Source organism: Sardina pilchardus, chromosome 5 (assembly GCF_963854185.1).
Source record: "Sardina pilchardus chromosome 5, fSarPil1.1, whole genome shotgun sequence".
NCBI classification, from domain to species: Eukaryota; Metazoa; Chordata; class Actinopteri; order Clupeiformes; family Clupeidae; genus Sardina; species Sardina pilchardus.
In genome coordinates, this window is record NC_084998.1 from 20,124,970 (window position 1) to 20,137,469 (window position 12,500).

Genomic DNA, 12,500 nt, shown 5'->3' on the forward strand with positions numbered 1-12,500 from the left:
ATTTCTTTTCTCTCTCTCTCTCTCTCTCTCAAATTTCAATTTCCTCGTCCGCATCCCACACTTCTCTCGGCGTTTCCCTCCCTCTCCATCATTATGGCTGCCTCAGTTTCCTCTCTCTCTCTCTGCCCTTTCTTGTCATCCCGCTCATTCTCTCTCCACCTCAAAGCTCATTCTTTACGCTTCCCACAAACACAAACACATACACATACACACACACACACACACACACACACACACACACACACACACACACACACACACACACACACACACACAACACACACACTCTCTCTCTCTCTCTCTCTCTCTCTCTCTCTCGACCACACTCTCTCTACCACTCTCGCCTTCTGTGGTCTTAATTGCGCTCTCTCGCTCTCTCGCTGTCTCAATCCATCTCTTTCTCCACATTCCCATGATAATCGCTTGTTTTCCGGATTTTTCTCACATTTCCTCTCCTCCTCTGTTCTCTGTGTGTCTCTCTCTCTCTCTCCCTTCGTGTTTGGGTCGCAGTGGTTTCGGATCGCCCTCCGCCTGTCATTCAACAGGGCCCGTCCAATCAGACGGTGTCCGTGGACGGGACGGTGGTTTTGAGTTGCCAGGCGACCGGCACGCCGACGCCCACGGTGATGTGGAAGAAGGACGGGACGCTGGTCACCACCCACGACTCGCGCGTCTCGCAGGCGGACGAGGGCGAGCTGCAGATCCGATACGCCAAGGTAGGGGGCGCCATGCGTAACGTGAGGTGACCAAGCGGCACATTCAGGGACTGTGCCTCTGACTCTACTGTTGAACATCAGGTTCACTTGCCCGCCAGTTTTAAATGTAAAAAGTATGGAATGTTTGTTTGTTTTTCCTCTCTTCAAATTTGTCACATACTCAGTCTTTTTGTCCTTTTCTTCTGTGTGTGTGTGTGTGTGTGTGTGTGTGTGTGTGTGTGTGTGTGTGTGTGTGTGTGTGTATGTGTTGGTTGCTGCTTGCTCAACCCTAAGATGGGAGACACAGGCATGTACACCTGCATTGCATCCAGCCCCAGCGGAGAGGCTTCCTGGAAGGCTTACCTGGAGGTGGAAGGTACAGTACCCACCCACACAAATACACTCTCCCCAAATCAATAGCAACCACATCAGTGAAGCGCCGCTCTTGCATTGCTTCTGGCGTGTCTTGCTTATTGCATTGGTGAAATCAGATCACAGTGACACGCCAATAAAGTAAATGTCAACTTTATTATTGCACACAATACATTTGTAACAGACATGAAATTAGATACTCAATATACAGTATGCTATAGGCCTACTGAATATGCTACAGTGTCTTCCTGTGTATTAGCCACATTGTGTATAAGACACAAGTAAAAAAGAAACTAGACCATATTAATTCCATATGAACTGGCCCTTGTGTATTCACCTTATAGCTGAACAAAGTTTGCAAAATCAGTGTATAAGCTGCGGCTAATAGTTGGGAAATTACAGTATTACTAATTGACTTTGTTTATTGAAAGCATATAACCCAGCTCTTCATAGAACATCTCCTCTCATAGCACTACTTCAGACAATCGCACTCATTCATGCACTTATTACACTCATTTATGCACTTATTACACCCATTGATGCACTTATTGTGGCTTTTTATTTGTTGTTAGAAATGCTCTTAAAAACCTAAATGTTTTTTTCATGTTGTAAGTCGCTTTGGTTAAAAAGCGTCAGCCAAATGAAATGTAATGTAATGTAATGTAATGTAAAATGTAATATAATTACCCCATGTGTATGAAATACAGTAAATAAACATGCTTTGCTTTGTTTGCCCCTGTCAGCGTTTGGAGTGGCTGTCCAGCCGGGCAGACCCACGGACCCCAACCTGATCCCCAGAGCTCCGGCCAAACCGGACGTGACCGACGTCAGCCGCACCTCTGCCACGCTCACCTGGAAGGCCAGCAGTGTCGGAGCCACGCCCACCTCCTACATCATAGAGGGTTTCAGGTGAGTTCACACATCTGGTGTGTGTGTGTGTGTGTGTGTGTGTGTGTGCATGTGTGCGTGTGTAAGGATGTCTTTCTCTCACTTTTTCATGCTTTCTCTCCCTCTCTGTAGTCATTGATACCCTTATGACAAACGCTGTTTTACTAAAGGAGTATTCTACCTCTTTCTCTCTCTCTCTCTCTCTCTCTCTCTCTCTCTCTCTCTCTCTCTCTCTCCATCTCGCTCTATCGTAGTCATGCATCTGGCAGTAGCTGGGTGACCCTAGCTGACCACGTGAAGGCCGAGACCTTTGTGCTGAAGGGTCTGAAGCCTGCTGCCGTCTACCTGTTCCTGGTGCGGGCGGTCAACGCCTACGGCCTGAGTGACCCCAGCCCCATCAGCGACGCCATCCGCACCCAGGGTCAGTGCGCCTCGCCTTTCTGAAGCTTTTTGAGCTTTTTCTAAATAAACCTCTTTTCGAGGCCAAAAACTCTTTTGTGTTCTCCGATTTACGTTGTGGTTCTCCACTCGTGAAACTGCTGAATATAGCTCTGACTTGTCTCTTAATGTTGCAGAACCTAATGTTTATGTCCAGGATACAACAGGAGGGTTGAGGTTTCACACAAACTCGCAAACACAGAACCAGACAGTGATTTATGGATATGTATTGTGTCTGGTGTGTAGTGTGTAGTGTGTAAGGGAGATGCCTTTGTAATAGCAATAGCATCATGAGTGGGAGAGTATGAGCACTTTTTAAAGAGGATACGCCAGATGAACTGAGTCATAGACACACACACACACACACACACACACATACAGACATACAGACATACACACACACATAGAGATACACACACACACACACACACACACACACACACACACACACACACATATATACACACACATACACATACCACATGCAGAGATGTACAGCTCAGTTGCACAAATACTGTATATTTGTATACTGTATATCCACACAGATATTTGTCCACACCAACAACTCAAGCTTGGATGGAAACACATTCACCCAAATGTACACTCACACACACGTAGAAGCTTATTTTCACACACACACACACACACACACACACATTCTTAACCCCTTGCTCACTCCCACGTCCCACTCTGTCTTGTGTGCAGACACGCCACCCACCATTCAGGGCGTGGACCACCGTCAGATCCAGAGGGAGCTGGGAGACGTGGTCATCCACCTCCACAACCCCGTCATCCTCTCCTCCTCCTCCGTCAGGGTGCAGTGGACCGTGAGTAACCCCATATCTATCTAAAGTCTCACACACACACACACACACACACACACAGTCACTTACTCAGATACATACGCAGACTCTCAAAGTCACTCTGACCTCGTCAAACACGCAAGGCAACAGACACACAGGCATGTACTGAAGCTCTCCTCTCTCTCTCTCTCTCTCTCTCTCTCTCTCTCACTCACTCACACTCATTCTCACACACACACACACACACACACACACACACACACACACACACACACACACACACACACACACACACACACACACACACACACACACACGCCCCATTCTCTAAGGGCATGGGATCCTTTTTCCCAAATTAGGCGCTCCTCCTCAGCCTCAGACCCCAGGACTTTCACTCCCATTCTATCGCAGACAAAAAAACAAACAATCGAGCTAGAAAAAAGAACAACAGGACTCACATTTCATACTCCTCGCCTCAAGATATGAACCCCCACCCACCCTCCACCCTCCACCCTCCACCCTCCACCCCCACCCGTCTCCTAATCCGCCCTGAGCTCTAGTGTCCAGTCTTGGGCTGAGCCCACGAGTGCTGCTTCCCAATCCACTCACTCATGTCCTTATCGGAGGCTGCATCCTGCTGAGGAGAGGTCTCTCTCCCATGCTGGCGGGGAGGCTTGTCTGACAGGACGAGCGCTGAGCTTGGCCAGGGAGCCGAGAGGACAAGTGGAGCCCTCGCCTCGAGCTCCGGAGGAGAAGTGGAGCGCGCTCCTAAATCAGGACCACCTGGGCCGGCGGAGCCATTTCTCTTTTAATCAGCTGCAGCTCTCAGAAGCATGGCGTAGTTTCCTCTCTCCCCCCCCCTCTTTCTGCCTCTATCTCTTATTCTTTCTCTCCCCCCCCCCCCCCTCTTTTCTGCCTCTATCTCTTATTCTCTCTCTCTCTCTCTCTCTCTCTCTCTCTCCTCTGTTCCATCTCTCTCTTATTCTCTCTCTCCCTCTCCCCTCTGTTCTCTCTCTCCCCCCCTGCAGCTGGGGACAAATGGCGGCCTGGCCTTGACGAATGGCTGCGTGTATATACACACGTCAGGGCTTGGGCCATAAACACAGGGGCAGAATGTAAATAGTTTAGCTGAGGCCCAGCAGAGAGACCTGCGCGCGGACGCAGAGCTCCTGAGGAATGCTGGGCCTTGGCTGGGCCCTTCAGCTGGTGCTCCACGGACCTCAGACAAGCTTTGCTTTGCTCGAGTCCGCTCATCCCCTCTTCAGTCACGATTAACGTCTGTCATTCTCGCCATGAACGACTTTGTAATGGTGCTCCAACCATATCACCATGCCCCAGATATGTTGGCTTGTGTTTATGTCTGATAAACAGAATGAGTCTGGATGGTGCAGTATTGTTATAGATACCCAGACTAGTTTGAGGAAAGCACTGTAAACGTTGCACAGCAGAAGCCTTCTCATAATTCGCATATTTCCATATGCTCTGGTGAAACCCAGACCCCTCTGAGCTTGTTGGATGGCACTGTCTGGTGCTTACCATTCACTCAGATGATGTTGGTGTTGATGTTGCAGCCGATGTTGATAAAGGATGTTGATAGAGGATGTTGATGTGGCAGCATCTTTCTGTTTTTAGCTCTTTAGCGAGGCGAGAGCTGATGCAAATGTGAACGCTGCGTGGGATGGGAAGGGCAGTCCAGTTGTGTGCTGATGACCTGCGTGGGGTGCTGGAGCGCTGGAGTGCTGGCGTTATAAGGTCTGAGGCGGCCGCTAGGGAAGGCTTAAGTGGTGGCAGGACGGCAGGAAGTGGTCACCTCCCGCTGATCTCACCCCTGCGAGCCTGTAGCTGAAAGAGATGGGGCCTTGTAACGGAGACCTCCCGCCGGGCCACATGGGGTCTGTGAGTGTGTTAGTGTGTGTGTGTGTTTGTGTGTGTGTGTGTGTGTGTGACTGTGTGTGTGTGTGTGTGTGTGTGTGTGTGTGTGTGTGTGTGTGTGTGTGTGTGTGTGTGTGTGAAAGAGACAGAGACAGAGAAATAAGGCTGCAAGGGGAGAGAGAGAGAGAGACAGAGGGAGAGAGAGAGAATTGTGTGTGTGTGTGTGTGTGTGTGTTTATGCGCAGCACACAAGAAACAATACAAGCATACGCCAGGCACGAGCCCTTTTTGCAGACAGGATGTTCCCGATCTCCATGGTTACCATCCCGCAGTACACCAAAGCCATGCTATTTGCTGATGCCGGGTTTGGGATTCAGCGCTGCTATTTATTTAGGCATGAAATTCTCTCCCGAAATACCCTGTTCAGTTGGCGCGGAGCAGAGCTGAGGTCTGGGCGCCTGTGGGAATAAATAGCGCGATGGCTTCTGTCACACGAAATGAAAAACACATTTGAGTGAACACGAGGACGCTCATCCAGAACTGTGCTAATGACTAGATATGAAAATTCAAGCCGACGTCACCGCACAAAAAAAATAAATAAAAAAAGACAAGACGTTTTCTTGGCACTCTTATTGATAAACACATACAGGAACAGTGTGCTGAAACAGAGGGATTTTTTTTTACCAATGCAGTGAACTATCACTGTGATGCATGCATGTTTTGTGGAGATACGTGCACCCTTATTGATGTTGTTGTTATTCCTCCACACCAACAGGTGGAGCAGCAGTCCCAGTACATCCAGGGCTATAAGGTGATGTACCGGCCCACGTCTGAGGTGGGGCAGGCCCGGAGCCAGTGGGGCGTCTTCGAGGTTCGGACTCCCGGGGAGGACGGCGCCGTGGTTCCCCAGCTGAAGAAGGGCGTGACCTACGAGTTCAAAGTGCGCCCGTACTTCGACGAGTTCCAGGGCGCCGACAGCGATGTGAAGGTGGCCCGGACCATGGAGGAAGGTGGGTGGAGCATGGGATAATGTGGGTGGGGTATGGACAATTGTGGGTGGAGCTTTGTTGAATGTGGGTGGGGAACTGGTGAGTGTGGGTGGATCATGGGTGGGTGTGGATGGGGTATGGAGGGAGTGGGTGGAGCATGGAGGAAGGTAGGTGGGGAGTAGCAAAGGAGCTTTATTGGCTGCCATCAGAAGGATTAGGTGAGGTCGTGGAATAGTAGTCTACTTAGAAACGTTGAATATGTGTAGTGTATATGTGAATATGTGTTATATATGTAGAAAGTGCTTACATGCCTAATTGATTTGGGAACAAGAAAGTGTGTATGAGTGTGCTAAATATATGGACGTGTGTGCGTGCGTGCGTGCGTGCGTGCGTGCGTGCGTGCGTGCGTGCGTGCGTGCGTGCGTGCTTGCATAGCTGTGTCTGCCTCAGTGACGTGTGAGTGATGAGTGAGCTAAATCCAGATTGCCAGTGTGTCTGTGTGTGTGTGTGTGTGTGTGTGTGTGTGTGTGTGTGTGTGTGTGTTCCCACATGGGTACTGGCGCGCCTGTGTTGCGTTATCGACGCGTGAGTGATAGCCGGGGTAGCTAGGCTAACTCCAAATTGAGCGGCTAATTGTTTTGTGTAGCTCCCGTCTCCAGCCCTGCTGACGTGCGTCCTCCTCCCCTACCCACCCCGTCTTAATCTCACCTCAGAGGCAGCAGCAGCGCTCCTGTGCCCCCAGGCTCCTGTGATTCACCCATTAACCCCCCCACATCAAACCCCCCCCCCCCCCCCCCCCACACACACACACACACACACACACCACAACACACACACACCACAATTCATGACTCTTTTTCTCCCACCCCATCGGAACCATAAACAGGAAATAAATCTTGCCAGCGATTTCCTGATTAGGCCTTTAGATGCGCGTTTGCCGGGAAACAGTCAGCACTTGTGGCTCTCTTTATGAGCCTCGGGGTGGGACTGGGAAAACACACGCGAGTGGAGTCGCTCGGGCCCTTCTCCGCCGTTTAGGGCTCCTATTGTCTATGTTTTATGGCCCTTTTATAGCCATTTTTTAAAACTTGTGGTATCCTTTGCCTGATAGCATATGGAGACGGCGATGTGGCCCTCGCTAGGACCTGTCATCAATTTGAGGTTGAAACAGGGTTTAAAAGTAGGACAGATTGATAGAGGTTAGGTGAAGGTGAGGCTGGAGGCTTTTTTCCCCCGTCCTTACATTCTTCTTTTTAACTCTCTCTCCCTCTCTCTCTCTCTCTCTCTCTCTCTCTCTCTCTCTCTCTCTCTCTCTCTCTCTCTCTCTCTCTCTCTCTCTCTCTCTCTCTCTCTCTCTCTCTTCTCTCTTTACCTTTTTCTCTATAATTGCTCTCTATCTCTTTCTCTCTTTCTCCTTTGCACACTTTCTCTCTTTCTCTGTCTCTCCCTCTCTTTCTCCATCTCTCTCTCTCTCTCTCTCTCTCTCTCTGCGCTCCTCTGTCACAGCTCCCAGCGGGGCGCCACGTGGCGTAACCGTGACAAAGAGCGACACCAATGGGACCGCCATCCTGGTCGCCTGGCAACCGCCTCCCGAGGAGGAACTGAACGGCATGGTCCAGGAGTACAAGGTAAGCAGAGGGCACCTCGCTCCTCTTTCTCCGCACACACAGACAGCTCCCTCCCTCTCCCTCTCTCCCCTCCATCCCCACGCGAACAAGAGGCCACCACGCAAGCACAGTGCCAGCATAACCTGAAGAGCTTTAGCGCCATCTACTGGTGAAAACATGCCCCACTGACCCAACTTGGCTAATTCCTCTGTGCATTATACTGTATACATTCACTAATATGCCTCCATATATATATACAGTATATATGTGTGTGTGTGTGTGTGTGTGTGTGTGTGTGTATGAGACAGAGTTAGTATAATGTTATGCAATAGCTCATGATATTCTTGGATGTTTTAATGTTTCTATTCATTCTAGCTGCATCAGTGAACATGTTATCTCTATCCTGCTTCTCTGTAGATTTGGTGTCTGGGCAACGAAAGTCGTTACCATGTCAACCGCACAGTGGACGGCTCCACCTTCTCCGTCATCATCCCCAACCTTTCGCCGGGCATCCGCTACAGCGTGGAGGTCGCCGCCAGCAACGGGGCAGGCCCAGGGGTCAAGAGTGATGTCACCTTATTTGAAATAGGTGAGAGCCACACACAAACACACATGCAAGATGCACATATGAAATAAGGACTAAAAAGACATAATATCACACATTTAAGCATATCAAGGCCTGAGAGAGAGAGAGAGAGGGAGAGAGAAAAATGGTTGCTACTGTTAATATTAAATAAGAAATAAAAAGACATAATATCACACATTTAAGCACATTTTCTATCTAGTTTTAGCTGGTCCTGACATCAGAGCACACACAAACACACACACACACACACACCTACATTCAGAGACGAATTGATACACAGATAAGTAGATCGGTGAGAATGAACTTCAATAAAAAAAATTTGAAGCCAGACTACGGATCTGTGAAGGTTAACATCAGACACATAAAACAAGTCATTAAACATAACATGGCTGTTAACTTTAACACTCCTCTATGGGAATAAATCATGGAAGGAGCTTCCCTCTGCTCCTTGAATCACTGCTGAGTGGGACAGTCACTTTGCCAGCCGCTCCATCTGAAGGCTCGCGTGTCTCCTTCTTGACTGCAACCAGAGACTTGGTGCAGCATATTAAACTGTGAAGTTACAGAATGCAAAATCTCCTCACTTTGCAGTTTGTCTCCCAGAGAGAGAGAGAAAGAGACAGAGAGAGAGACAGAGAGAGAGAGAGAGAGAGAGAGAGAGAGAGAGAGAGAGAGAGAGAGCATGTCCATACACGATTCAACCCTGTTACTGTCAGACACACAATCTCGCTCATTCAGTCGTGCAATCAGAGGTAATTGCAGCTTCGTCACAGTGGTCCAACTTCAGATGTGGTTTCCTGAGAAATGCAACGCTGCTGTTGTCACACACACACACACACACACAAGTATTCACAGTCAGTCAGTCAGTCAGAGAGTCAACAGTGTGTGGGTGTGTGTGTGTGTGTGTGCATGTGAGAGTCTGTATGTGTGTGTGTGTGTGTGTGTGTGAGAGTCTGTATGTGTGTGTGTGTGTGTGTGTGTGTGTGTGTGTGTGTGTGTGTGTGTGAGTGAGTGTGAGAGCAAGAGATAGAGAGTGTGGTTTGTTTTGCCACTATGCTATCTAATGTTTTCACATGATCAGTATCAGCCTCCCACAGCATCCTCTTTAGTGGTCAGAGCATCCGAGCCTGCTAGCCTCAGGCTAATGTCAGAAGGAGAGGTGGAGGAGGACTCCACAGGCCTGAGAGAGAGAGAGAGAGAGAGAGAGAGAGAGGGAGAGAGAGAGAGAGAGAAATGGTCGCTACTGTATTTTTAGTCCCTGCTGTTTGTGTGTGCATGTCATGGTTGTTTTCTCTGTTGCGTGAGTTGTGATCTGTATACCATGTGATATGAGTATGGCCTCTGACTCCTGTCTGATTTACAGTTGTGTTTTGATGTTTCTGTTCCTCTCTTCTCTCTCCTCTACACTCCCCAAACTTCACTGCCTTCTCTCTCTCTTTCTTTCCACTCTCTCTCTCTCTCTCTCTCTCTCTCTCTCTCTCTCTCTCTCTCTCTCTCTCTCTCTCTCTGTGTCTCTGGTTAGACCACTCGGGCATGCCGACGGTGGTGGAGAGTGGTGTGGAGAGGGACACGCTGTCTCACATCTCCGACGTGGTCAAGCAGCCGGCCTTCATCGCGGGCATCGGCGCCACCTGCTGGCTGGTGCTGATGGTGTTCAGCGTCTGGCTCTACCGCCACCGCAAGAAGAGGAGCGGCCTCAGCAGCAGCTACGCCGGCATTCGCAAAGGTGTGTGTGCGTGTGTGTGTGTGTGTTTGTGTCTGTGTGTGTGTGTGTGTTGGTGGGTGTGGGTGTGTGTATGTGTGTGTGTGTGGATGCCAAACCTGGACCGTACAACTAGGGAAATCTGCCACCAGTATTGAGAGAGTGAGAGAGAGAAAAATAGAGAATTTAAATATCAAATTAAATTGAGAAAGAGAGAGAGAGAGAGACAGGGAGACAGCCAGAGAGAGACCCTATTTATGACATTGCCATTGTTAGCATCTTGCGCTAGCGGTTTGTGCTATGGAAAACCTTAGGGCTTGGTCCTGTGATCCCGGGTCAGGCTGTGTGGTCAAGGTCCCAATATGCACCAGAGAGCGAGAGCAAGTGAGGCCAAGCGAGGTGACTGGAGGTGAGAGGAGGATCAGATAACAGCACATCCACACACCGGGCCCCACGGCCTGAAGGTTACCAACGGGACACAGCCATCATTTCATTCCTTTCGTTCAGTTTTATCACTTTAGGTTTTTTTTCTCCTTTCTTGCTCTCTCATTTCCTCTCTCTCCTCTCACCCTCTCTCTCTCTCTCCCTCTCTCTCTCGCTCTCTCTCTTTCTCTCTTCTTGGGTCTATCTGTCGTGCCTGGTCTCGGCTTCTTTCATGCTCAAAGCTGATGAACTGATAATGTGCTAGGCAGGCAGGCAGGCAGGCAGGCAGGCAGGCAGGGAGAGAGGCGAGTCGTTTGGTGTAATCTTTTCAGCAGCTCAAAGAGCTCAAAGCGGCCTGCCGATCAGAGGACCAGCGCATCACAGATCACACTGACATTCAAAGGGTGACATTTCGTGTTGCTTTTTTAAAAAACACGATGCTGGGTTTTTTTTTCACATGTAGGGGGTGTGTGTGTGGTGTGTGTGGCGTGTGTTTTAGGGGGCCGATGGTCTATGTTTGCAAATTATTTATGGATTTGTACTTTTATATTTTTGCTGTATCCATACAGTATGTGTTTTGTGTGTGTGTGTGTGTGTGTTTGTGTGTGTGTGTGTGTGTGTGTGTGTGTGTGTGTGTGTGTGTGTGTGTGTGTGTGTGTGTGTGTGTGTGTGTGTGTCTGTGTGAGATGTGGGGGGAAGGGGTTAATGATTTAGAGTAGTGTGAGTCTCACTAACTCAATTATCTCTCCCATTGTAGCCACAGTAACCTCAATTACTCCCCAAGGCTGTTTGGAATGAGGTGTATTGTTCTGTACCCCTGTGTGTGTGTGTGCGCGTGTGCATGTGTGTGTGTGTGTGTGTGTGTGTGTGTGTGTGTGTGTGTGTGTGTGTGTGTGTGTGTGTGTGTGTGTGTGTGTGTGTGTGTCTGTGTGTTTAGCCTCACCTAGCAACCTATACACAGACACCCAATAATAGTTGTGCCCCCCCTTAAGCAGTGCTGCATGTAAAAGTGAAGTATAGGAATTTAATCTGTGTGTGTGTGTGTGTGTGTGTGTGTGTGAGTGACTGACAGCGCTCTGTTTTTGTCTCCCCACAGTGCCATCCTTCACCTTCACACCGACAGGTACGTGCATTTCGTTTTCCTCTTTCTCTGCATCATTGACGTGTCTCTCAACTAGGGACTTTTCCACATGAACGCATGGAGAAGGCCTGTTTAAAGACAAAGTGGTTTGACTGTCTCTTGACCTCCATATGAAGGAAAGCCAACACAGATTATTAACGTAATACAATAAAAAACAAATTTGAGATAGAGATCAGCGCATTAGACTCTACATGGTTGCATGGTAGCAGACAGAGACAGACGCACTCAACTCGACCGTTCAATTCCCTCTGAGGGTGTGAGTTCGAAAAAGACTGTGAAAACAAAGTTGTGAAACTTTCAAAAGACTGAGAAACTCCCGAACATTAGATCTTTATGAGTCTTTAATGGACCATGTCTTCCATACGCACGTGTTTCAGCCCTTGGCCATGTATCAGCGTGGGACAGGAGGAACTGCTACAGTATAATATATAGCATAATACAGTATAATATATAGCACAATACAGTATATGTTGAGCCTCATACTCATATCCCTGTAGTTTGTATCTTAGTCTGACAACATACTGCTTATTTCAGAGCTTGATGCGATGCTTACGTTTTTAAATGCAAATATCTTCAAATTATTTGATTAAAGTGTTAGGCGTTAGGCTATTGTTCATTTTTGAACAAATGGCACAGGCGTTGTTCAGAGAGGGATCAGTAAGAGGCTATATAGCTGCCTGATAAGTGTGCGGAGGAGATGGCATCCAGGGCTTGGCTCTAATTCTGGTGTAGGTGTCGGCCCCGACCGCCTCTCCTCTGCTCCCTGGAGAGCCCCAGCACAGGGCCTGCTGAGAGGCGATACCCAGCCTGCCGCTCCTCATTCATTATTCTCATTCAGGAGGGGAGCCTGTCGGCTCTAATACACTGTATTTTCCCCGTGGGGTTTGAACTGTGTGTGTGTGTGCGTGTGTGTGTGTGTGTGTGTGTGTGCATGTGTGTGTGCGTGTGTGTGTTGTGTGTGCGTGTGTGTGTGTACTGTGAAGG

At 48.9% G+C, this 12,500-nt stretch overlaps 1 protein-coding gene across 1 annotated transcript in view; it reads left to right on the forward strand.

Annotated features, from left to right (window-relative positions):
• Positions 1–12,500, forward strand: part of LOC134080444 (roundabout homolog 1-like) — a gene marked incomplete at its 5' end in the record, with an annotated part of 46,005 nt that overhangs the window by 16,360 nt on the left and 17,145 nt on the right. The window contains 10 exon segments of the mRNA XM_062536883.1: positions 511–716; positions 990–1,071; positions 1,811–1,976; positions 2,210–2,376; positions 3,099–3,220; positions 5,844–6,078; positions 7,564–7,685; positions 8,082–8,253; positions 9,773–9,976; positions 11,472–11,498. Coding sequence (XP_062392867.1) covers positions 511–716; positions 990–1,071; positions 1,811–1,976; positions 2,210–2,376; positions 3,099–3,220; positions 5,844–6,078; positions 7,564–7,685; positions 8,082–8,253; positions 9,773–9,976; positions 11,472–11,498 — 1,503 coding nt within the window.